Genomic DNA, 24,186 nt, shown 5'->3' with positions numbered 1-24,186 from the left:
CGTTTTTCAGGGGTGCAGAGTGGAGGAAGTTGAGGCTTTGCTAGCGTCCTGACAGGAACCCCTGATGTTCCTTTCCTGGTAAAACCATCGACATTGTCAGATGCCCACCAAGGATAAGGTTCTAGTCCATTCTTGTTGACAAATATTTCTTCTCTTTCTCCCTTTTCCTCCCCAGAAACACCCAGGGGACAGGGTGGCTGAAAACCCACTTCTTGGAGTGCTGTTGGTTATTGCTGAGATGATGACAATCTTGTAAGCCCCTAGAAGCTAACTGTTATGCTGATGTGGCCTATTCTTTCCTCAGATAGGCGGGCCATCCTTCCTACCCTCTGATTCTAAGCTATGTCTGACTAGTCAGACATCTCTTTTGCCTGTTCTGGACACGGGAGAAATAGATGACAGCTGGTCAGTCTGCCCTCGTGCACAGACGGAGGAGAGAGCCTGGGGGAAGAGTCATGTTGCTCATATCCTACGTGCATAACTGCTGTATCCTGTTTACCGCTGAATCAGCCGGTAAGTTCAGGACCAAAGGCAACCCCCTGGCCTACGGGCTCCACTATTACAGGCACACTTGGTGCTTTTCTCTCTTGGTCCTTGTTCTTATGATTCTCTGCATTTTTCTCTGTTACACACACACACACAGACACACACGGACACACACACACACCCTTGCCCAGGAGGCTCACCAGATAAGAAAAGCCTCAACTTTCTGAATGGCAAGGTAATGCTGAAGTGGTTGCTTCCTACTTTTCTCCTGTTTTTTTTTGTCATTTCCTTCTGCTCTCTGGTAACCTAGAGATCTTTGCCAGTGGTTAGTGGCCAGATGCCTTTTAGAATATTCCAGGACGATCCTGACACGGGTAGTCCTAATGCCTGCAAGGATTACTGTTGCTACCTGAGAGAGAAGGCAGAGAAGAAATGGCAGCACTACACAGAGGTGGCTGGTATTTAACAAGACCAAAGTTACTTTGTTTTAAAAGGGTGTCTGCCCTCTGCAGCCCCTGAGTCCTTCCAAGGATGGGGTGTCAGAGAGGGTTATTTTCTGCTTAACAGATAAGGAAACTGAGGCACGGGGTGTAGACTGAGCAGCAGAAGGCATTGGGGATTCTGGCTGTTTCCTTCTGGGGTGGTGATAGCATCTTTCCCATTCTAGGGCTTTTTCTCCCAGAGGATACTTTGGAGCTAAGCCTGGCTTCTGGGAGGGTTGGATTTTGCTCAGGCATCTCCCCTAAATTAATGTCCTTTGGTCCAGCCTACTTGGGGCCTAGTTTTGATTGCAGAATGAGCTGCCTTGTGGGGGAAGGGCTAGCTTCCACCTTGGGGCGCTCAGCATGGTTCACCAGCTTCCTGTGTCCCCCAGCTGAGGCAGAGGTGCCTGTACAAGAAGCTCTCAATTCCCACAGTCCCTTCACTTCCCACCGGAGCCGCCTGCGGGGCTCAGGCAGAGCCATTTTCCTGCTCACGGCCGTGGTGTAGGAGTCTGTATTCCTAGGCTTTCAGAGTCCCTAGGAGAGGACTTGAAGGCCAAAAGGAGGGGGGTAGGAGAGTAGATCTTTATAATACCCGACATGAGAAGGGTCCCAGGACCGCCGGCCACGCCTTCTGACTTTCCTGAAGGGGAAACTGAAGACTAGGACAAGAAGTAATTTGCTTAAGGCCACAGGAGGAGCCCAGGACTAAGGTAGGATCTCCCATCAGGCTCCAGGTCAGCTGTTCTCCCCACAGTCCACACCTGGGCCTCGCCCTCAGCACAGCTCAGCACACATCCGTCCAGGCTCCTGCCTGCCTCTCCCCAGCTGGGCCTGAGTTTAACTAGAAGAGGCCCCCACGCTTCCTGTAAGGGCTCAGTTTTAAAGCTGAGGTTCAGAGTGGGAAAGTAATTCTCCCAAAGTCACATGCTTGGCAAATGACAGCCTGGGCTGGAACCCAAGTCTCTCCTCCCCAGGTAAAAGCCTTCCCCATGCTAACCTGATGTTCACAGGCAAAAAGACACATGTCCACTAGCTCCAATTCCCAGAGTCCCAGTCCCACACCCAGTAGTGGGAATGGGACTGGCCTTGTGTTGGTTTATATATGGGCCCCTCTCGGGATACTTGTCCTCCTCCCATTTTGAAGTAGTATCTAAAAAACGTCAGGTGAGAGGAGGCTGGGATAAGGCCTGCTGGGATGTGGGCTGGGCGGCTGGATGCACAGAAGCAGAAGACCCCCCCCCATTTCTCCTGCCCTCCTCCACGGGCAATTTGGGGACTCAAAAGGTCCGTGCTGGCAGGGCTCTGCAGCAAGTCTTCTCAGATGGCCCTGTGGCGTTGCATCCCGTGGACCTCTCACCGTGAAGCTCACTGGGTTCTAGTCATTCCGGGCTGCTTGCTGCCATGCTGACGTCAGGGTGCTAACCACCTTTCGGAAAAGGCTCGGCTACTCAGTGACGAAAGATCCAGAGGATCCTGGGGAAGGAAGCCCAGCTGAGAACTGTAACCTGGCATTTTGACACAGCACGTAGATTTGGTCCTAAAATAGATTAGCCTAGCCTACGACTCCATTCCCCTAGGACATAGCATTCCCAGTGCTATGGAGGGCTCTGGCTGGAAAAGGGAGAAAGACTAGGGATGGAGGTGGTGGGAATAGATGTGGTGGGCGTGGGAGAATAGATATGTTGGGAGTAGGTAGCTTGGAAAAGCAGCTTTTAGTTTTCTTTGGCAATAATGACTTTGAGAGTTTAGGAGGTGCCATGGGAGGGGCTTTCCGTTACAGCGATGGCAAAATTACCTTTATCCCAACTACAGCTGCCTCTGCTTCTCAACTGGGACAAATTCTCTGTGGCATAGGGACTAGAAACTGCTGCAACAGACTGAGAGTCACTTCTGTGGACAAATGGGCAGATGAAGACGGTGTGTTCCGCTAGAAAGGGAAGTGTGCATCACAGATGTTGGCCAACACAGTGGCCGGGGCTGTGGCCACAGGGGAGAGGGATTAGACTTGTGTCATTCTACCCCAAGGCAAAACATTAGGGCCGATGGGCAGAGACAGATATTGATTGAATGTAAGTCAGAGCTGTGCAGAGGGTTGAGTTTCTCTGCGGTAATGAGATCCCCATCCCGGAAGGTATTCAAGCATAGCTTGGGGGTATTGTCGAAAAGATTCATGTGTCAGAGTATACTTTTAGATGCCTTCTAAGTTTACTGACAATGGCCCTCTGCAGCTCTCACTTTAGGACTCAAATGATGGAGGTGCAGTTAACTCTTGCTTGCCTGAAGATAAATACAGCAACTGCATGTGCAAACTCCTGCCCCTTTGCCTTCCTATTCAGTCACGCTCTTCCCTAGGCCACCTCTGTACACTTGTACCCCTTTTCCCTCTTCATTTTTATCTGATATATCAATGGTGGGAAGAGGGGAGGTGGCAAGCTCCATTCACAGTGAGAAACAGGCTGGGAGAGGGTGGACATTTGGAGGTAGGCACCCGCGGGAACTTCATCCTAAAGATCCGGCCAAGTCTAACTTGCATCCTTGGCCCACCAGTCAGGGCGAAGCTTCCCCTAGCCTTCCAGTCACGACTGTAGATGAAAAGTGACAGCCCCCTCGGTCTTCTACATCCTTTGCCTTCCCAGCGGTGCCGGAGTCTTCTACCTGCCCATCCCCGCCCATAGCAGACACACACTATCTGTGCTCGCCACTGGAGCCGGTGCTATTGGGAAGGGCAGCGGGATGGGCTTATTTCAGCCTGAGAGACTTGAAGGCTGTGTGTGGGGGCGGGTAGGATGAGAGAGAGAGAGTTGGCTAGAAATAAGAATAGCCATCATTTATTGAGTACCTACTATGTGCCTGGCACTGAGCTAAGCATGCTATGTATATCAGCTGACTTAATCCTCAGGACAACTTCCCAAATATGCATTCTTTTCTCACTTTTACAGATGAGGAGACAAAGATGCTGCTATACTAAGTATGTGTAAAACAAGGTGACACGGCCACAAAATAGCAGGGCATTCACACCCCGGTGAGTGTGATCCAGACCCATCACACTGTGAGAATAGCAGGGCATTCACACCCCGGCGAGTGTGATCCAGACCCATCACACTGTGAGAAAGGGCAGTGGGCTGGCCCCTTCTAGCCCACAGACTCAGGGGGAGTGGAGGAAGGGTGACTTGCAGTCAACCTCAAAATGACCGTGGACAACGTAGTGAGGGAGGCAGTGTTTGGAAGCAGAGGCAAAACCTTCTCAGTAAGCACCTAACATCCCACCCGGCCCTTCACCCCACAGCTCTACGCAAAGAGCTTTGACCTCTGCTGGCCACCTTCTCCTCTCTTGGCTACTGAAAGCTGTAAAAACCTCTTCTTTATCTGCTGGCCACTTGTCTCACTGTCCCTACCCCTCCTCCCCAGACTGTCACATCCCAACTTCTCCAAGTTCCCCTTCACTCCTGGGAGACTTTTCTCTGTTCCCATGCTTCCTCCCTTCCTCTCAGCCTCTCCATCTCTCCCATGCCTTCTTCCCCTGCCATATCTCTCCTCTTACTCCACATCCTCCCTCTCCCCTTACTTTGCAAATCCACTGCTCCTGCACTAAAATGTTCATAGGGGATGGGACCAGAACATTCAGGGAGTCATGCCTGGCACTGCATACCGTTTTATGCTTCTGGTTTGGTCACGCTCTCTCAGTGCCCAATTCAGGGGCAGGACTAGGCCTAGGGTTCCAGGATGACATCTGGCCATTCAGCTGACAAGGCAGTGCCATGGGCAGCCAGGCTGAATGACAAACCTTCCCAGTGCCTCGGCCCCCAGCCCTCCTGAGCCCCCATCCTCCCTTGGTGGGAGGGCGGGGGAGTGGAAAGGGGGGGCTATGGTAACCAATGAAGCAGGTAAACACAGCTCTGGGTAGGATGGCTGAGACCCTGCTCTGAGACTTCACACCCCACCCCAATGTGGCCCAGAATAAAGAGATGCCCAGGACTCACCATCTCTGAGCGGCAGTGAGGGAAGGAGACGCCTGCTCTTGTAAGTGGGCAAATGGCCCTCTCCAGCTTGGGACTGTCCCTTGAGCATGTCCCCGGTCAGGATATTTCAGCTCCCTCCTCCCTCTGCTCTCCTCCTCCTCCCAATGAGCTCATCTGTCTGGGGCTCCCCACCCCCCTTTGCCTGAAAGGATGTTTGGACAGAACCTGGCAGAAAACAGAAAAAGAGGAAGGGAGGGATGGAGGAGGTTGCTCCCTACCTGCCTGTGCCCAGAGCCCTTAGAAAGTGGAGATGGGTGAGGAGGGTTCAGGAGGAAGAGTTTTATCTTTGCTCCAACTCTTTGAGGCGAGGTGGGCTGGGGAGCAACGGGCAAGGTGGCCAGTACTGGTTCCTTGCTGGACTGCTAAACCACATGCTTTCGGGTTGGTTGGTGCATGCTGTCCTGTTAACCCCCTCAGCTCCTGCCAAACTTCAGTGGATGATGCAGAGTCTGTGGCTGGGGGCAAGCAGGCACTCTGAGCTAGAGGGAAAAAATGGTGAGTAGGGACAGGCAGGGAGCAGACCTAGATGCACTCGAAGGAGGCTCCCAAAAGTTAGTCCAGGTGGCATCCACCAGCCCCTACCTGAAAGGCAGAAGGATTTAGGGACATTTAACTTTAAGTTAAAGCATGCAGAGAAGCTTGGTGCCTGCAGTCCCACAGTCCTGAGGTAGGAGCCCTGTTTATAACCAGAGGGTAGCTCAGGGAAAGTGGAGAGGGGAAGCAGCTCCAGGTGTTGATCTGAGGCTGGCTGGTGGAAGAGGAGCTGTGAGGTGGGGGTGCGGGGGCTCCCTGCAGAGCCTGTGTTCTCTGCCTCTAAGAGCCGAGTCAGCGCCAGCGCCAATGTTACCTGCAATGCCCCCACAGGAGCCGCGAGGGCTTATGGGGGAGGAGGGGGGAGGGAGGAGTGCAAGGGCAATAGGGGAGACAGAGGGGAGGAGGCTCCCTGCCAGGTTCTTGTTACTTAGGAGGAACTCCTCTTAAAATAGCTCTGAGACCTCATCGGAGCTCTCCTTTCCCTTCCTCCCCTGCTGGGGGCTTGGATGGCTTTCTGAGAAATGACAGGGATGGAACCTTCCATCTGCCTGCCCTGGTAGAAGGTGGGACCACCCCCAGAAGTGAGTGCCTTCCTGTGTAAGAGCATTTCTCAGAGGCCAGGAGCTGGAGCTCTGCGCCCATTACTGCCAGTCCCACTTCCCCACAACACACAGACAACCCCCATACCAGCTCTGCTAGCTGGCTCCAATTCAGCTCCCTGAAAGGCAGGAACTGCGGGGGCCACCTGGTCTTGAGAGGACTGTTGGACTAATTGCTCTAAAGAACCTACATGAGCCCACACACATACACCAAGGAAAAAACTTTTCTTTCCCTTAAATCTATGCCCAGTGTCCTCTGGCCTGAGCTCCCTGACAGCTCTTTGGCATGGGCTCAATCTCTCTTTGCATCCTTAAAAACTTGCTCTTCAGGGTATTTCTGAGCCAGAATACCCTCAGCCCTCCAGATCTGAATATGCATTATCTTATCACCAAGAATCAAGCTTGTTGGGGCACAGTTGGGGGCCATGTCCAAGCCACAATCCCCATCCTAAAGGGACTTCCAGCAGAAGGAGGGAAAGGAGCCAAGGTGCCCACCCACTTCTTCCCATCCCCGTTCAGATACTGGGGGCTCTTAGGGAGTGGTAAATGAGGGAGGGCTTCTCAAAGAGGTAGCTTTGAAAAAGCAGGAGAAAAGGAACCCTGACCTTTTGTTGCCCTCTCCCCTGGCACCCTCAGGAGGATCCTCCAAGCTCCATCAATGGACTAGTGTTCTGAGAATTTTTGAGGAAAGTGTTCTATAAATGTAAAAATCCTCTATCTGCTAATGCATTTCTCAAGCACCTTTCCCTCCAGCTGTGGAGCCCTCCGGATATTCTCTAGAGGAGAGCTTGGGGTTCAGAGGAGCAAGTCAGATAATGGGGAGGCTCCAATCCTGGCCTTGAGAGTCACTTTCTCTGTGGCCTTGAGACACACATTCAGCTTCTCTGGGCCTGTTTCTTTATCTGTCAGGTATGTGGATTTCCTAAGGACCCTTCCAGCTCTAAGAATTGGTGAATAGTGAGGCAATGTGTAAGGTGGAAGGGACAGAGGAAACTGGCACCTTTTCCTGTCACCAAGATCTAAAGATATCCAGTGAGCTCTGTTCCCTCCCCTCTTTCTTCTCAGGGCAGGGGTCACTTTCCTTTCCTTTGGCTCACCTCCTGTCTTACCTCAGCCTCCTGCTTTGAGAAACATGACCCCTGCTGTAAAAATAAAGTGGGCCGTGTGGATGCCTGGCCCTGTTGATCTGGTGTCCACGACCGTCCAGGGAAGGGGAGGGTGAGTGTGCAAACTTGGAGATGGAAAGAGGCTTATCCTTTTTGGGCCACAGACCTCTTTGAGAATATAAGAGCTGAAATGTACTGTGGACTTAGCCTACGCCTAGCACTCTGCTAAGTACTTTTATATGCAATAATAGCTCATTCAATTTTTACAGTCAGGTGAACTTCTGATGTTTGTGAAGCTTGGGGCAAGTGTACAAATGGAAATTACATATATGTCTAAATATAAGTTATAAATCAAGATAACAAAATGTTAAAATTTACCTATTCCCTCCGACCCCCCCCCCCCCGCACCTTTGATTAATTTTCCTTGGTCTTAATTTTTAGACCAGGTCCAAAAACCATGCCCTGGTCCACTCCCCTCTGGTCCTGAGGGATAGGCACATTCATGCCTGCCTGGGAACGCTCCACTTGCAGGTCAAGTTCCCTCTGCTTCCTACCCCTTGCAAACAGCTGCTCTTTGCCCACTCCCCAAGCCTATGGGTGCATATCTGCATGGTCAGCTCCTGAGAGGATATCTGGAGCATGGTCTAGAAGAGGAGATGCATGGACTACACTCTGTCCTGTCCTAGACAGAGGAGGGCCAGAAGGAGGCCCTTTAAACTCAGGAGCCCAGGGCTGAGGCCTCTGTTGCTCAGGTCGAAGGGTGGCATTGCTCTTAACAACCCCAGGAGGTAAATTATTTTCACCATTTACAGATGAGGGATCTGCAGAAGTTGCATAACTTGCTCTAGGTCATACCACAATAAATGCTGGAGCCAGGATTTGACTCCAGCGGCACTACACTGTCACAGCTATACTGAAGGAAGGCAGCAAGCCTCTCTCTGGAAAAAACTAATAGACATTCAGCATTCCCCATACAACCTCAAGGGGTCCACCAGGGATCCCAGATTAAGAAGATGGGTGGTGGGGAGCCACGGAGGGGGCTGTAGTAGGGGTCAGGCCAGGAAGTGGTAGCAGGTTTCCCAGTTTGCCGGAAAAGAATGCATGGTTGGGCAGGCAGACGGGATCTGCGGTGGAGGGAGGGAACCTGGATGGTTGGGAAGGGGGTGCTGAGGAGGATATCGGACATCAGCTACCAAGCCACCCGAAACAGCACTCCTCACTTTTAACTCAAGACTGTCTGGAAAAAGACTTGCTTGTTGGCAGTCGCACCTTAGCCCTTTGATTTAGCTGAGCCCCAAGCTGGGAGCCCTAAAGGGAGGCGGAAGGAGTCTTCCCGGGTTCTGAAGGAGAGGGGAAACTCTTGGAGCAGGGTGAAAGGGAGGAGTCTGAGGGAGGCATCCTAGGCGGGAAAATGAGAAGTAGGGGTGTGTGAGGGGGAGGGGAGTCGGTAGCATCTGGCCTGACTCCTTAATCAGGAGCCCCAAGATTTCCGCGGAGTCTATGAAGAAATGGGAGGGGTTGGGAGAGGTGGGAGAGAGTGTGCGATTGTAAGCTGTTCCCATAGCCCGCCTCGCGCGGGTCCGCCGGGCCGCAGCGGGCGAGCCCACGCACTGCCACCCGCTGAGGCTGTGCCAGCTGCAGACAGCCGAGCAGTCCCTTCGCGGCCTCGGGAGGGGAGTCACTGCTCTGCCCGTGTTCCCCAAAGCACAACACAGCCTTCCACACTCGAAAAGCTCCACCTCTACTCTCCCCGAAAGTATCCTCCTAATTGACAGCTCAGTGCCAGGGACGATGCGGGCGGCTGCGGGCTGCCCTGCAGTGCCTAGCCGCAGCCAACCTGGAAAGGGAGTGGGGGGGCCGTCCTACTCCCGGGGCCCGGCACCACGAGGCGGGCGCACTGGGCTGGGTACGCAGCGAGCGGGGTCGCCCTGGGCTCCACAACCGCCACCGCCCGTCCTGCGGCTGGAGGGCTTCCAGGGCAGAGGCGCAGCGACGCTCGCCTCTGCGCTCGCTCAGCGCTCCTCCAGCTTTTCCTCCTTCTGCTCCTCGCGCTCCTCCTACTCTTCCCCGTGCCCTCAGCTGCCTTTTCTGCAGCCGGCTCCTCCTTTCCCTCCCTCCCCCTCCTCTCGCTCTTTACCCGCTAACTTTCCCGAGCCCCGGCCGGCGGCGCAGAGCTCCGCGGCAGCTTAGGGCCCACTGCAGACCGCGGACCGCCAGCGCGCCTGTGTCGGTGTCCCATCCCCGCGCCCCTGGCGCGCTCCGGAGAGAATCGAACGATGCTCGGGGCTGGGGACCGAGGCGCAGCCCGGGCGAGATGGCTGGGCACTGGGCTTTTGGGTAAGGCAGCCCCAGCTTGGTCTCTTCTGCCTCCCCTCACCTCCCCCCCCATTCATTCCCCCAGAGGAGAGAACACTGGGATGGGGTGAGCTTCGGAGTGCGGCACGGAACAAGCACCACTGCCACTGGCTTCTTGCCCAACGCCCGGCTCGGTCGGCTGTGCCCCTGAGAATCGTGCACGTCCCCGGCCCCACTGGCCCGCCATCCTCGCGATTAGTTTTTCGCTATCTCTGGCTCCTTCAGTTCCAGTTTTCTGGAGCTGGATCTTGGGGCTGGAGCGCGGGTCTCCCGAGTTCAGAGGTTTGGGTGTGCTGGGGGATGGGGGTGGTGGTGGTGGTGTCTGTGCCTTGGGTGCAGGGAATGCCTGGTGAGTTGCACGTGTGATTGTTGGGACTGTGGTTTCTAGCTCTGCCCAGAGCTGTTTGCAACTTGGATGCTTGTCACCCAGGTATCAGACACGCACCGTGTGTGTGTGTGTGTGTGTGTGTGTGTGTGTGTGTGTGTGTGTATGAGACCCCCTCCTCCTGGACCTTTTTCTGTTTGGCTTAAGTGCCTTGTACCTCCTCCAGTGCCGGCTACCTTCCCTGCAGCTCCACACTAAGGCCTGGAAGGGATTGGAGGGACTTGGAAGATTGGTCAAGCCCCCTTTTAAGGAGGGTCTTGTATCCCTTCTTACAAAGGGATTCCATAGGGAGAGCCTGCTTAACCTGCTCCTGGCTCCTCATTTTTGGGATGAATGTGAAGACTGAGGAGACACTTCCAGAGGATACAGAAGGAACAGAGTATTAATATTTATGAATATACACACAATAGTTTTGAGTGTCAAACAATAAGAGATTAGGAACAGTATTTATTAGTCCAGAATGTAATCTCATAAATCATAGATGGATTTCAATGCAAGCCAACTCCATCTCTGGCACCTGTACCTCTTCCTGTTTATATTGGTCAGATTTGGCTTTTTGCAGCTGCCTTCATTGGGTTAGCCACACGATTTAGGCAATTGTGCTGAAAACAGGGAGACAGAAGCTTTTTAAGGGCAGTCACTGCTGTTTCTGCAAATATAAACTCTGTGCAGACCTGTTATGTGAGCACCTGATGGTGGAGGGGGGATAGAGTATTTCTTTCACTCAGGAGCCACTGATTTAGTTACACCACTAAAGCCAGATAGAAGACATTGGTGTTTTCTCTGGTACCTCCAGCACAGCTTTGTGCTGGTTTCACAGTGACCCAAATGAAGTGGGCCCGAGGCTCCTCTTCATGGGCTGGTCACAGTGCCCTTCTACACTAGCTCCCCTCCTCTCGTCCCTGACCTGCGCAGGTTCCCAAGGTGACCATGGCAGGGGGAAGGGGTTCCTGGGCAATTCAAACTCACAGTTATTTAACTAGCCCACTTATCCACACCTGCTGCTGCCTGGTTGGGTGGCGGATGCCAGTGGTAGCTGTTAGAATATTCATAGAACCAGTCTTCTGAGGGAAACCACACTGTACACTGTGTGTGTGTGTGTGTGTGTGTGTTGGGGAGATTGTGGGCAGAGTCTTGGTACTTCTCTTCAGGTGGAAGACCCCATCTCCTCTGAGGACTGTGTAACTGGTGGACCAGGTAGGGGCAGGGCCCATTGGAGCAGGTTTGGATGAAGCCCTGAGCTACCTACCCTCAGAGAAAGCAGAGTGATTTGTAGGTGGGAGACCAGCGGGCCCCAGAACTGGTCCCACCTGCTCTGCCCACTGCCCCTCTGGTCTGCCCCAGGAATACAACCAGGGTCTGCTCTTGGACCTTGCTCAGGCAGCCATTACTGAGACCTCACAGTGGCATTGCCCGAAGCTTGGGACACAGATGTCATCCTTTCTCTCAGTCCAGTGGGGAGATGTGGAGATGACTGGACAGCCGACTGGAGATGCTCCCTGGCAGCATTGATACTGGCAGGAACTTTGGAAACCATAGCACAGAAAGAGGAAGAGGAAACCATGGTCCAGAGAGGGAAGGTGACTTGCCCGACTGCATGGCTAATTGATGGTCAAGTAAGACCGAATCCAGGTCTCTTGGGCTCTGTCATACTAACTTGCCTCCCAGTCAACCAAAGTCTGGTGAGGGGAATGTCAGCAGGGAGTGTGCTAATGGGCTAAATAAAGAATGAGAGAGGCTCTGGGGCCTGGACATGGAGGGATAGAAGCTAGGGAGTGGGCAAAGCTATTGTTCTCACAACTGTGGGGACTGGGGATGAACTAGTAAGCTCCCAGGACTGTCCTACTCCTCCAGCCCCTTTCTCCACATCAAATTCAGTCTGACTGACTGAGACTAAGTGATTATAATAACTCAAGAAGACGCCCTTTTCTTAATTGAGAAGCAGTTTCCAAGACTGTAGTATTGCAGTTGAGGTTTAGGTGGGTGCCAGTCCCTTCCTAAGCATGTGGCTGGCAATATATCTGTCCTGCCAACCCTTCCTTGTTCCCTGATTTGCTTAATTGCTGTGATCCGTGTTTAATTATCACTTGTGAGGGTGCTATGTTGCACAACCCTCTTTCCCTTGGTATGTATTTATTAAGGGCTTGTTTAATGAGAAAGCAATTAAAGAGCGGGTGCTCAATCCCACTCAGAGGAAGGAAAAGGAAAGGGTAAGTAAGGAGTTCATGGAGAAGAGGACAGGAAAGGGGAGAAGTGGAGGGAGACCCCAGGTTTGAATCTGGAACCAATGATTAGTTCTTTTTCTGGAGATGCAGGCCTGTGAGGCATCCCTAAACTCTCATGACTGGCTACCTCCCGAGAGGCAGCAGGACAGGCAGACCCTGGGCACAGATTCTCCCCCTTTGCCCTGTTGCTGAGGGTGTGGGGATCGCTGCATAAGCCGTGGGCTGGCCCTGCCAACACACCTATTCTCTGGCCTGCAAGAGGAGGGACAAACACTCTGCTTGGACTTGTTTGCAAAGCTGGTTTTGTTGAGCATCTTCTGCTGTCTCAGGGGGCATGCTTCCATCCCAGGAAAGCTCCTGGGAGTGGGCAGGAAGTAGGTAGGTTGCCTAGGGAGAGGAAGCTGAAATCTTTCCTTTGTCTTTGGGCCCAGGGGTGTTTGCTTGGCCCAGCCTTGTCTCCCATAGCCACTAGGGCCTGCACCCCAAGAAGAGTCTTGTCTTGCTGGCCTCAGCCCACTTTCTGCCTCTGAGCTCCAACTTTGAGCTTATCTGACTCCCTTGGGGCCAGAGTGTATCAGCTTCCCTATGAAAGTCAGCGAAGCCCTTGGAGCTAAACTTAGAGTAGGCACCACCCTGTCCCTCTTTCCTCCTTCCATACCGGGTCGGTGTGACTGATGCTTGGATGTGGGAAAAGGGTGGCAGACCTTTTCCTGGTTTGGCATTTACCTTGGAATACCTGATGGTAGCCATTAGACTTCTGTTTAATGGCTTCTGTTAGACTTCTGTTTGTGTGACTATTTGATAATAACATTTGCATGTACCGAATATTTTTTTACTTTAATAAAAGTTGGGAGTCCTGAATCAATCCACAGACAAAACTGCAGCACCTGGATGAGGCCGGGAGTGGGCTGAAGACTTCAGAGAATGGCAAATAAAATGGCTGCTCTGAGAGTGGCCGAAGGGCTAGGGACCTTTAGTGAGCAAAGGCAAAGCTTTGAGGCTCAGGATTGAATCTCACAGTCTCATGAAGAGGAGGACATGTTCGTCAGCCCCATGATACCAGAAATAGACCCCAATCCCAATTACGTATACACACCTTGAAATTCTAAAGAGTTAGGTTCGGGATAAAGCAAAGAAAGTTCTTCTTTAGCCAGGGAACTAGACAGCCACATGGAAATCATGACCTCCAAGAGGTGGTACCGGGTGGAAGTATAAAACAACGTGCGGATGGCCTGGAGACATTCTTGGCTGGCACTGGTCATTAAGCCGGAGGTGCCCTGGTTATTTCCAGACTTGCGTTGGGGGCCCACTCTGTCCCCCTCCCTCCTTTCAATTACTATCCTCCTCTACCTGCAGGGTGCCTAGGTCAGAGGGGTCGACTCACTGAAGCACTTCTTGTGTTTTATAGTCTCATGTTTTGGCTTTACACCAAGGTGGGGAGGTAGGAAAAACAGATATCCCGGTTTTGCGGATGTGGTATCTCGGACTTTCTCAAGGTCAGCAGGCAGAGTGGGACCTGCCTTGTACCTGCTGAGCCATCCTCTCCTGACTGGGTCATCCCACGGAAGCACTGCTCCAGGGGCCTCCAGTTGATCCACACCTACCCATGTTCCCTCCTCTCCCCTCGGCACAGCCCCACAGGTGAGACAGCAGGAGACAGACCCCTGGGTTTTCCTCTACATAAGCCACCCAGACATAGCTGGCAGGACTTCCTGACTACTGGGAGGGAGTGCTGTGGAAAGGCCAGGCTTGCCTACCCTCTCTGATGCCTTAACTTTGGGCTCTGGACTTCTCCATGGAACCGTGTCTGCCTTTTCTGTGTCCCTCTCAGGCTACGGTGGGAATGGCAATGCTTCACTTTGGGTGTCTGGGAGTTGCGAGTTTATTAGAGTTAAGTCATCCACACAGGGGCACACTAATCAGGTAAAAGTGTGCACTGCCATTAGCCAGACCTTAAGGAAATAGTTTTCTCCTTTATTCTAGACTCCTCTCTTTCTGCTTCTATCTATTTAAAGCAGTCAAAAATATATCACTTTCAATGTGTATCTTTGTTGCTCTTGCATATGCCATTCTGGCTGGGGGTGGGGAGGGGATTTGGCTCTGACTTGAGTTTCCCCCATCTTCCCCAGGATCCCAATTTCTAGACAGCGGTGCCAGTGAGCACTGGAGGCTGGAGCTGTGGTGCTATTTGGATCATGGGCTTGTACCCTGAGGGAGGCCTGTAGCTAGCAGGAAGCTGCCTTATCCTGAGAGTTTCCCTGTCACAGCTCCATATTCTGTTCCTTGGTTTGTGGGGACAATGAGGGGTGAGAAGCAGAGTTTGGGTCTCTGACCAGAAGGCCACCTTCTAGGCTGGACGGTGGAATCCTGTGTGTGGCGCCAGTTCCTACAGCTCTGGGGAGAGGTGTGTATGTGGGTGGAGGTGTGGGGGTAGGGAAGGCAGAGGTAGAAGGAAAATCAGGAGTGTTAAGGAGAGCTAGCTCTGACAGCGTTGTTCTCTTGGAGAAGCACCTTCACAGCGTGGTGAAAAGTAGACCTGCATCTGAATACTGCTTATTCCACTCAGCTGGTATGTGGCCTTGAGCAAGTAATCTCTCTGAGCCTGTTTCTTCATTTTGTATATTGGGGTACAAATAATAACTACCTCCTGGCATTGCTATGAGGATTAAACAAGGCATTATATATAAAATGCCTGTCCTATTTTATAGTTAGTGCTCAGATTCACCACGTATTATGTGGCCCTGGGCAAGTTACTTAACCTCTCTGAGCCTCAATTTCATCATCTGTAAAATGAGACATTATACCTACCTTTTGGTGTTCTAATAAAAGTTGGAATTAATATGTATAAATCCTCTAGCACAGTGGTTCTCAAAGTGTTGTGCTCAACACAGCATTCCCTGGGAACATCGTAGAAGTGCAAATTCTCAGGCTCCACTGTAGAGCTCCTGAATCAGAAATTCCAGAAGTGGGCCAAGCTAGCCGTAATTGCTCTCCAGGTGATTCTAATGCTCTCTCGTTTGAAAGCCACAGCTCTAGAACAATTCCTGGCACACAGGAGCTGACCTAAGAATGAGGGATAATTGAAATAACCTCTCAGCCCTAATTGGAACGCTGGTGGGCAAACCTTGCTACATTAGGATGTAGAGAAGGATTTTCTTGCTTTGGGGCTTTGGGATGATAGATATGTCTCTTGACCTTAGGCAAATCACCTAACCTCTCTACGTTCAGTTGTCTCATCTGTAATGTGGAGCTATTCTAGCACGTCATTCATAGTATGGGTGTGAGGATTAAATGTGCCTGGAATACAGTAAAGGCTCCATAAATACATACAGCAGGCCCTTGAATTATGTAATGTCATTCAACATTGGTTTTTTTTTTTTAATTTATTGACGTGACAATTGTTAGTAAAATTACATAGATTTCAGGTGCACAATTCTGTATTACATCATCTATAAATCTCATTGTGTTCACCACCCAGAGTCAGTTCTCCTTCCATCACCATATATTCGATCCCCTTTACCCTCATCTCCCACCCCCCACACCCCTTACCTTCTGGTAACCACTAAACTATTGTCTGTGTCTATGAGTTTTTGTTTCTCATTTGTTTGTCTTGTTCTCTTGTTTTTGGTTTATATGCCACATATCAGTGAAATCATATGGTTCTCTGCTTTTTCTGTCTGACTTATTTCGCTTAGCATCATACTCTCAAGATCCATCCATGTTGTCACAAATGTGCCTATATCATCTTTTCTTACCGCCGAATAGTATTCCATTGTGTATATATACCACAACTTCTTTATCCATTCATCTATCGAAGGACATTTTGGTTGTTTCCAGGTCTTGGCCACCATAAACAAAGCTGCAATGAACATTGCAGCACACGTGTCTTTATGGATAAATGTTTTCAGATTTTTTGGGTAGATACCCAGGAGAGGGATTGCTGGGTCATATGGTAATTCTATTCGTAATTTTTTGAGGAACCTCCACACTGCCTTCCATAGCGGCTGCACCAGTCTGCATTCCCACCAACAGTGTATGAGGGTTCCTTTTTCTCCACAGTCTCTCCAACACTTGTTACTATTTGTCTTGTTGATGACAGCCATGCTGACTGGGGTGAGGTGATATCTCACTGTGGTTTTTATTTGCATTTCTCTGATGATTAGTGATGTTGAGCATTTTTTCATATGTCTATTTGCCATTTGTATGTCCTCTTTGGAGAAATGTCTCTTCAGATCCTCTGCCCATTTTTCAATTGGGTTGTTTGTTTTTTTGTTGTTGTTTCATGAGTTCCTTGTATATTTTGGATATTATCCCCTTATCGGAGGCACTGTTTGCAAAAATCTTCTCCCATTCAGTTGGTTGCCTCTTTATTTTGTCGATGGTTTCTTTTGCTGTGCAGAAGCTTTTAAGTTTCATATAGTCCCATTCGTTTATTTTAGCTTTTACTTCCATTGCCTTTGGAGTCAAATTCATAAAACGCTCTTTGAACCCAAGGTCCATAAATTTAGTACCTATGTTTTCTTCTTTGCGGTTTATTGTGTTAGGTCTTATGCTTAAGTCTTTGATCCATTTTGAATTAATTTTGGTACATGGTGACAGATAGCAGTCCAGTTTCATTCTTTTGCACGTGGCTATCCAATTCTCCCAGCACCATTTATTGAAGAGGCTGTCTTTCCTCCATTGTATGTTTTTTGCTTCTTTGTCAAAAATTATCTGTCCATATTTATGTGGTTTTATTTCTGGGTTCTCAAGTCTATTCCATTGGTCTATGTGTCTGTTTTTCTGCCAATACCATGCTGTTTTGATTATTGTAGCCCTGTAGTACAAGCTAAAGTCAGGGAGTGTGATACCTCCAGTATTATTCTTTTTTCTTAAGATTGCTTCGGCTATTCGGGGTCTTTTGTGGTTCCAAACAAATCTGATGATTTTTTATTCGATTTCTTTAAAAAATGTCATTGGGATTTTGATGAGGATTGCATTAAATCTGTATATTGCTTTGGGTAATATGGCCATTTTAACTATGTTGATTCTTCCAATCCATGAGCACGGAATGTCTTTCCATTTCTTTGTGTCTTCTTCAATTTCTTTCAAAAATGTCTTACAGTTTTCAGCATATAGGTCCTTCACATCCTTGGTTAAGTTTATTCCTAGGTATTTTATTCTTTTTGCTGCAATTGCAAAAGAAGTTGTTTTTTGTATTTCTTTGTCTGAGATTTCATTGTCAGTATATAGGAATGCAATGGACTTTTGTACGTTGATTTTGTAGCCAGCAACTTCACTGTATTTGTTGATTGTTTCTAATAGCTTTTTGGTGGAGTCTTTAGGGTTTTCTATATATAGCATCATGTCATCTGCAAAGAGTGATAATTTAACTTCTTTGTTCCCGATTTGGATGCCTTTTATTTCTTTCTCTTGCCTGATTGCTCTGGCAAGGACTTCCAACACTACGTTGAATAGCAGAGGTGATAGGGGACAGCTCTGTCGTGTTTCTGAACGTAGAGCAAAGGGCTTCAGTTTTTCACCATTAAGTATGAGATTAGCTGAGGGCTTGTCATATATGGCCTGTATTATGTTAAGGTATTTTCCTTCTATACCTATTTTATTAAGTGTTTTAATCATAAATGGATGTTGTATCTTGTCAAATGCTTTTTCTGCATCAATTGATATGATCATATGATTTTTGTCCTTTATTTTGTTTATGTGATGTATCACATTGATGGATTTGTGGATGTTGAACCATCCTTGTGCCCCGGGGACGAACCTCACTTGGTCGTGATGAATAATCTTTTTAATGCATTGTTGTATTCGATTTGCTAGAATTTTGTTTAGGATTTTTGCATCTGTATTCATCAGAGATATTGGTCTGTAGTTTTCTTTTTTTGGGTTTTCCTTACCAGGTTTTGGTATCAGGGTAATGTTGGCTTCATAAAATGAGTTAGGGAGTACAGTCTCTTCTTCAAATTTTTGGAAGAGTTTGAGCAGCATTGGTATTAGATCCTCTTTGAAGGTTTGGTAGAATTCACTAGTGAAGCCATCTGGTCCTGGACATTTTGGGAAGGTTTTGGATGACTGATTCAATTTTGTTACTGGTGATCGGTCTGTTTAGATTTTCCAGTTCTTCATGGTTCAGCCTAGGAAGGCTATATGTTTCTAAGAACTTGTCCATTTCTTCTAGATTATCGAATTTGGTGGCATATAGTCCTTCACAGTATTCTTGGATGATCCTTTGTATTTCTGTGGTGTCCGTGATAACTTCCCCTTTTTCATTTCTGATTTTGTTAATTAGTGTCTTCTCTCTTTTCATTTTAGTGCGTCTAGCCAAGGGTTTGTCAATTTTGTTAATCTTTTCAAAGAACTAGCTCTTTGTGACATTAATTTTTTCTATTGTCTTTTTGTTCTCTATTTCATTTAGTTCTGCTCTGATTTTTGTTATTTCCTTTCTTCTGCTGACCTGGGGTTTCACTTGTTCTTCTTTTTCTAGTTCTTTAAGGTGTAACATGAGGTTATTTATTTGGGATTTTTCTTGTTTCTTGAGATAGGCCTGTAATGATATAAATTTCCCTCTTAAAACTGCTTTCGCTGCCTACCAAAAATTTTGGTAGGATGTATTTTCATTGTCATTTGTTTCTATGTATCTTTTGATCTCTCCTCTAATTTCTTCTTTGACCCAGTCGTTCTTTAAAAGTATGTTGTTTAATCTCCGTGTATTTGTGTTTTTTCCAGCTTTCTTTTTGCAGTTTATATCCAATTTCAAAGCCTTGTGATCAGAGAGTATGCTTGGTATGATTTCAATCTTCTTAAATTTGCTGAGGCTGATTTTATGTACCAATATATGGTCTGTCCTTGAGAATGTTCTACGTACATTAGAAAAAAATGTATAGTCTGATGTTTTAGGATGAAGTGCTCTATATATGTCAATTATGTCCATTTCATCTAATGTGCCATTTAGGGCTGCTATTTTGTTATTTATTTTCTGTTTGGATGATCTATCCATAGCTGTCAATGATGTATTTAAGTCCCCTAGTATAATTGTGTTTTGGTGAATTTCCCCCTTTAGTTCTGTTAGTAATTTCTTGGTATATTTCGGTGCTCCCTGATTGGAGGCATAAATATTGATGACTGTTATGTCTTCTTGTTGTATAGTCCCCTTTACCATTATGAAATGTCCATCTTTGTCTCTTGTTATCTTTTTCACCCTGAAGTCTGTTTCATCTCATATTATTATGGCTACACCTGATTTTCTCTGGGTACCATTTGCTTGGAGTATCAATTTCCACCCTTTCACTGTGAGTCTATGCTTGTCCTTGTAGCTGAGATGTGTCTCTTGGAGACAGCATATGGTTGCATTTAGTTTTTTGATCCAATCTGCTATTCTGTGCCTTTTTATTGGTGAGTTCAGTCCATTTACATTTAGGATGATTATTGATATGTGAGGATTTCCTGTCATTCTATCTTTAGTTTTCTGGTAAGGCTGTGTCTCCATTGTTTCTTTGCCTTTTTGTTGTTGTGTATTATTTCTGTGTGGTGGTATTCTATGATGTTTCCCTCTGTTTCTTCTTTTATTAGAGTATATATTTCAGTTCTGGATTTTTTTTTTGAGTGGTTACCCTTAAGTTTATGTAAAAGAAAGTTTGATATTTAGAGTATTCCATTTTCTTCAGCACGCTTACTTTCTCCATTCCCATGTTCCGGTTCAGGCCTTTACTCTCCCCCTTTTTACGTTTTGGGTGCCACAAATTGTCCCTGTTGATGGTGGTCGAATAGCCTCCTTTAGTATTTCTTGTAGTGCAGGTTGTGTATTAGAATATTCCCTCAGCTTCTGTATGTCTGGAAAGGTCTTTATTCCTCCTTCATATGTAAAGGATATCTTTGCTGGATATATTATTCTTGGCTCATAATTTCTCTCTTTCAATAGTTTGAATATTTGGTTCCACTCTCTCCTGGCTTGTAGAGTTTCTGCTGAAAAATCTGACGATAATGTAATGGGCTTTCCTTTGTAGGTTACCGTCTTCTTTTCCCTGGCTGCCTTGAGGATTCTTTCTTTGTCGTTGATTTTAGACAGCTTCAATACAATGTGGCTTGGAGAAGGCCTGTTGGGATTGAGGTAATTAGGTGTTCTATTTGCTTCTTGGATTCGAGGATCCAGTTCTGTCCACAAGTTTGAGAATTTCTCACTGACGATTTGTTTGAATATATTTTCTGTTCCCTTCTGTCTTTCTTCTCCTTCTGGTATGCCCATTATTCTTATATTGTTCTTTCTGATGGAGTCAGAAAGTTCTTGTAGAGTTCTTTCATTTCTTTTAATTCTCAAGTCTCTTTCTTCTTCCATCTGTGTAATTTCCAGGTTTCTATCTTCAATGTCACTGATTCTTTCCTCCATCTGGTCAACTCTACTACCTAAGCTGGTTATTTCATTCTTCATTTCTTCTACTGAGTTCATAATCTCGAGAAATTCTATTTGGTTCTTTTGTAAAATTTCCATCTCTTTCGTAAAATGTTCGTGTTGTTCTTTGATTGTGTTTCTGAGTTCATTAAACCGCCTTTCTGTGTTTTCTTGCATCTCATTGAGTTTTTTCAGAACTGCAATCTTGAATTCTCTGTCATTTAAGTCACATATTTCCATATCTTTAAGTTCCTTTGCTGGATACTTTTTACTTTCTTTCTGAGCTGTCTTATTGACTTGGTTATTCATGGCAATTAATGATTTTTGACTTGGTTATTCATGGCAATTAATGATTTATTATTTCTCTTCCAGGACATCTACAGGAGTGGCCTCTGCAACTGGTTGACAGGAAGAGGTCTTTCTTTTGTTTTCCAGTACTTGTTGGTAGAATGTTTTATTTTCTCTTCGACTGCAGTCTTTTTTTCTCTCTCACACGGTAGTGCTATATTTTCTCTGCACTATTCCAGCGTCTCACACAATGGGGGGATTCCCTGAGTGATGGGCTTCTCCTCTGTTAATAGTTCGCTTGGGTCACAGGGCGCAGTGTTCGTGTGGGTATGCGGAGAGCTTTTGAAGTTCCAAAGCTCTTCCTGAACCAGATTCAAAACCCTTATGTTTCAGTAGTTCTGTTTACTCCTGCAGAGATCTGCCCCATAGGTGGGGCCAGTGGCGGGGTGGGTTGTGAGAGGTGGCCCAGAGCAATGGTTGCGACTACCACCACAGCAGGTCCTGCTTCCACAGCTCCCTCCCCTTTGCCGGAACTAGTTGGGCTGCAAATCTGTGTCTGTGGTCCCCAGTTCTCAGAACAGCAAATATTCTGTTCTTTTGATCTGACACTGCTACTGTTCCGCTTCTAGCACCGGGCAGGAGGGGGCGGGGCGAGCTCTGGGAGGGTAAGGAGGGGGTGGCCAGTCTCAGTGCCTACGGCTTCCGTTCTCTGCTCAGCAGTGAGGGCTTAAACCACCGTCTTCAGCCTTCTTCCCTCAGTCTTTTCTCTGAGGTCTCTGCTGTGATGAGCGTTGGGTTCAGCCGTGTTATATGCTGCCCCCTCAGCCCTGTGGGCCATAAGCGGAGCCCTAGCAGTCCGAGTTCTTCCCTCTCCCGCAGCTGCGGTAGCTCCGGGATGCAGCGAGCTCGGAGCACTGAGCCAGGTCTGCGTCCTGCGCCTGCCTGCGCGGCTCCTTATCTGCACTGCTCCCTTCCCTCCTCCCCCGCTCGGGTGATTCGCCCACCTTTCGGTGAATTCAATAGTGGGCCTCTTCGTCTTGTCTGTCTGCTGTGCTTGGAGTCCTTTGTGGAGTTATTGTTGTTCGATTAGTTGTAAATTCCAGGGGAGCTTTACAGAGGCTCTTCTCACGCCGCCATTTTGATGTCTCTCCATTCAACATCATTTTGAGACAACATTGGTAAGATGCCATAGGAACTCTTGTTTATATCAATTGGCCTGTGGTAAAACTGGTTTCATTATACATCATTTTGCTTAAAGTCACCAAACCTATCGACTATGTTATGTGAGGACTTACTATATCAGCTATTATCAACAGTGGCAGGGGTTATGATTTGGTTCCTGGACCATGGGGTATTATTTCTGAGCTTCGAGGTAAGAGCACTCCTCTTTGCCTTCAGAAGCTAAGGGGACATAAAGAAGCTGAGGGGATCCTTGAGAGCAGGAGGCAAGCTGCCAGCTCTTCTTGAAGCTATTTCTCTGTCATTGTTTAATAAAAGCATTGCTCAGGTGCACCTTGCATCATTATCTCATATAGGCAAAACAAGAGGAAACTGGTTTATGATGCACCAAGAAAGAATGCAGTCAGACAAAAGAGGTCCTTCCTTGAGAGTGAGGATTGAGAGAAAGAGCAAGGTTGGTGACTTTGAAAACAAAGACTAACCCTGGATGTCTTGGGAATAAGAATGGTTCTGGGAATTCTCAATCAGCCCAGCCACTAAATGCAGTCCTCAGCCAAGTCTCCTACCATTTGGGGCTTTAGTTGTCCTGTCTCTAAAATAAGGCAGTGGGATTAATGGATCAGTCTGGATCCGTTAGCTCTGGAGGTCCAAATAGTTGAGGGAAGCTGCAGTCTAGGAAGAGGTGCCAGGGAAACTTTGAAATAGGAGGCAGTACAAGCCAGGCGGCTGCTCTCAACTGCCCAAGAGCCCTTGAGTCAGACCCAGTTCAGAGTTGAACTACTTCTAGAAGTTGTGAGGCTTTGGGTGAGACACTTCGCTCTTCTGAGCCTCACTTTTTCCACCTGTAAAATTTGGGTAGTAACACTCGCTTTGCAGGTATGAAGTGAAAATGAAATGAGATTACCCACATGCAGTGCTTACCAGGAAAGGGGCATTATTCTTGGGGATCACTGGGAACCTGAGTAGGGCCCTCATGTTCTCACCTGGGGTGACCCCAAGTACCATTCATCTAGGGGCAAGGAGAGGTGGCATCCAATTCCAACTCCCTCCTTCCATGACCTTGAGGTACAATTAGGCTTTCTCAAGGACTTTGTAGGGCAGGAGAAGGGCCAGGCTCCCTTATAAGGACTCATGAGGTGGGTCCCAGAGGCCATGAGTGGAAACGCATGGCTTTCTCTTGCCCAAAACACAGGGATAGTATTGATGTGCTGGGAAGGGGGCGCGCGCGCGCGCGCGCGCGCGTGTGTGTGTGTGTGTGTGTGTGTGTGTGTGTGTATGTGAGAGAGAGAGAGAGAGAGAGAGAGAGAGAAAGAGAGAAAGAGAGAGAGAGGTGCATTCTGGGGAGTTTCCCAGAGTGAGGGTCTGGAGTGCGGCTGTGAGATGTGGGGGGCAGGTGGGCTTCTCCAGGTCAGGAGGGGTAGCAGGTTCAGCCCCTCTGGGCACCACCTCCCCCTTGCGCTCATTCGGGTTGTGGGGAATCTGCCTGCTCAGTGTGTCTTCGTCAGCCCTCCCCCTCTTATCTTCTCTCCCTGATTACTTTCGGCGCTCCACCCTCGCTGCTGCCCAGTGCTGAGACCTGCCCCATTTCTATGCACCCACCCACCACCTATTCCACCCTGGCCTGTCCATTCTGTTCTCAGGTTCTGTTCAGTGGCCAAGGGCGTTGGATTCAGATGGCCAAGCAGGGTCCATCGGGAGTGCCCCTCTGCCTCTCCGCCCCTCGGTGCCGGTAGGGTCCTCCAGAGTTAGGTGATGACAGCCGCGGGGCAGGAGCAGGGTACTGTGGCTGCAGTTTTCTCTTCTTCACCGTATGGATCCCCCTCGGTGCACCCTCCGCCCTCGCCAATCCTGAAAACGTAACAAGGAGGCCGCACACTAGCCTAGGGGAAATTCCCACGCAAATCGAAGGAGCCCGGCCTTCCCTTGGGGTGGGGCAGGGATAGCATTTTCAGGAACTACGCCCACGGGATGGGGGACGCGGACCGTCCACACCAAGGCAAGAGCCTCATTTTCTTGGGTAGGGGTGACCCCTGGTGGTCATTTAGATTGCCACAAGGGCTGCTAACTGGCCCAGAATTCAATCCTGCCTAGGCCAATGAGGAAGAAACGGATAATTATGGCGGGTGGCCTAGGTAGTGTCAA

The 24,186-nt window shown here is 48.6% G+C and overlaps 1 protein-coding gene across 1 annotated transcript in view; it reads left to right on the top strand.

Annotated features, from left to right (window-relative positions):
• Positions 1 to 9,052: 9,052 nt before the first annotated feature.
• Positions 9,053 to 24,186, top strand: part of SCN4B (sodium voltage-gated channel beta subunit 4) — a 28,118-nt gene continuing 12,984 nt past the window's right edge. The window contains exon 1 of the mRNA XM_033121382.1: positions 9,053 to 9,566. Within this exon, the coding sequence (XP_032977273.1) occupies positions 9,506 to 9,566 (61 nt within the window). The 5' untranslated portion in view covers positions 9,053 to 9,505. The remainder of the gene's footprint in view (positions 9,567 to 24,186) is intronic.

Source organism: Rhinolophus ferrumequinum, chromosome 11 (assembly GCF_004115265.2).
Source record: "Rhinolophus ferrumequinum isolate MPI-CBG mRhiFer1 chromosome 11, mRhiFer1_v1.p, whole genome shotgun sequence".
Taxonomy (NCBI): domain Eukaryota; kingdom Metazoa; phylum Chordata; class Mammalia; order Chiroptera; family Rhinolophidae; genus Rhinolophus; species Rhinolophus ferrumequinum.
Note: the sequence above shows the minus strand (reverse complement) of the source record. Positions and strands in the feature narration are given on the sequence as shown.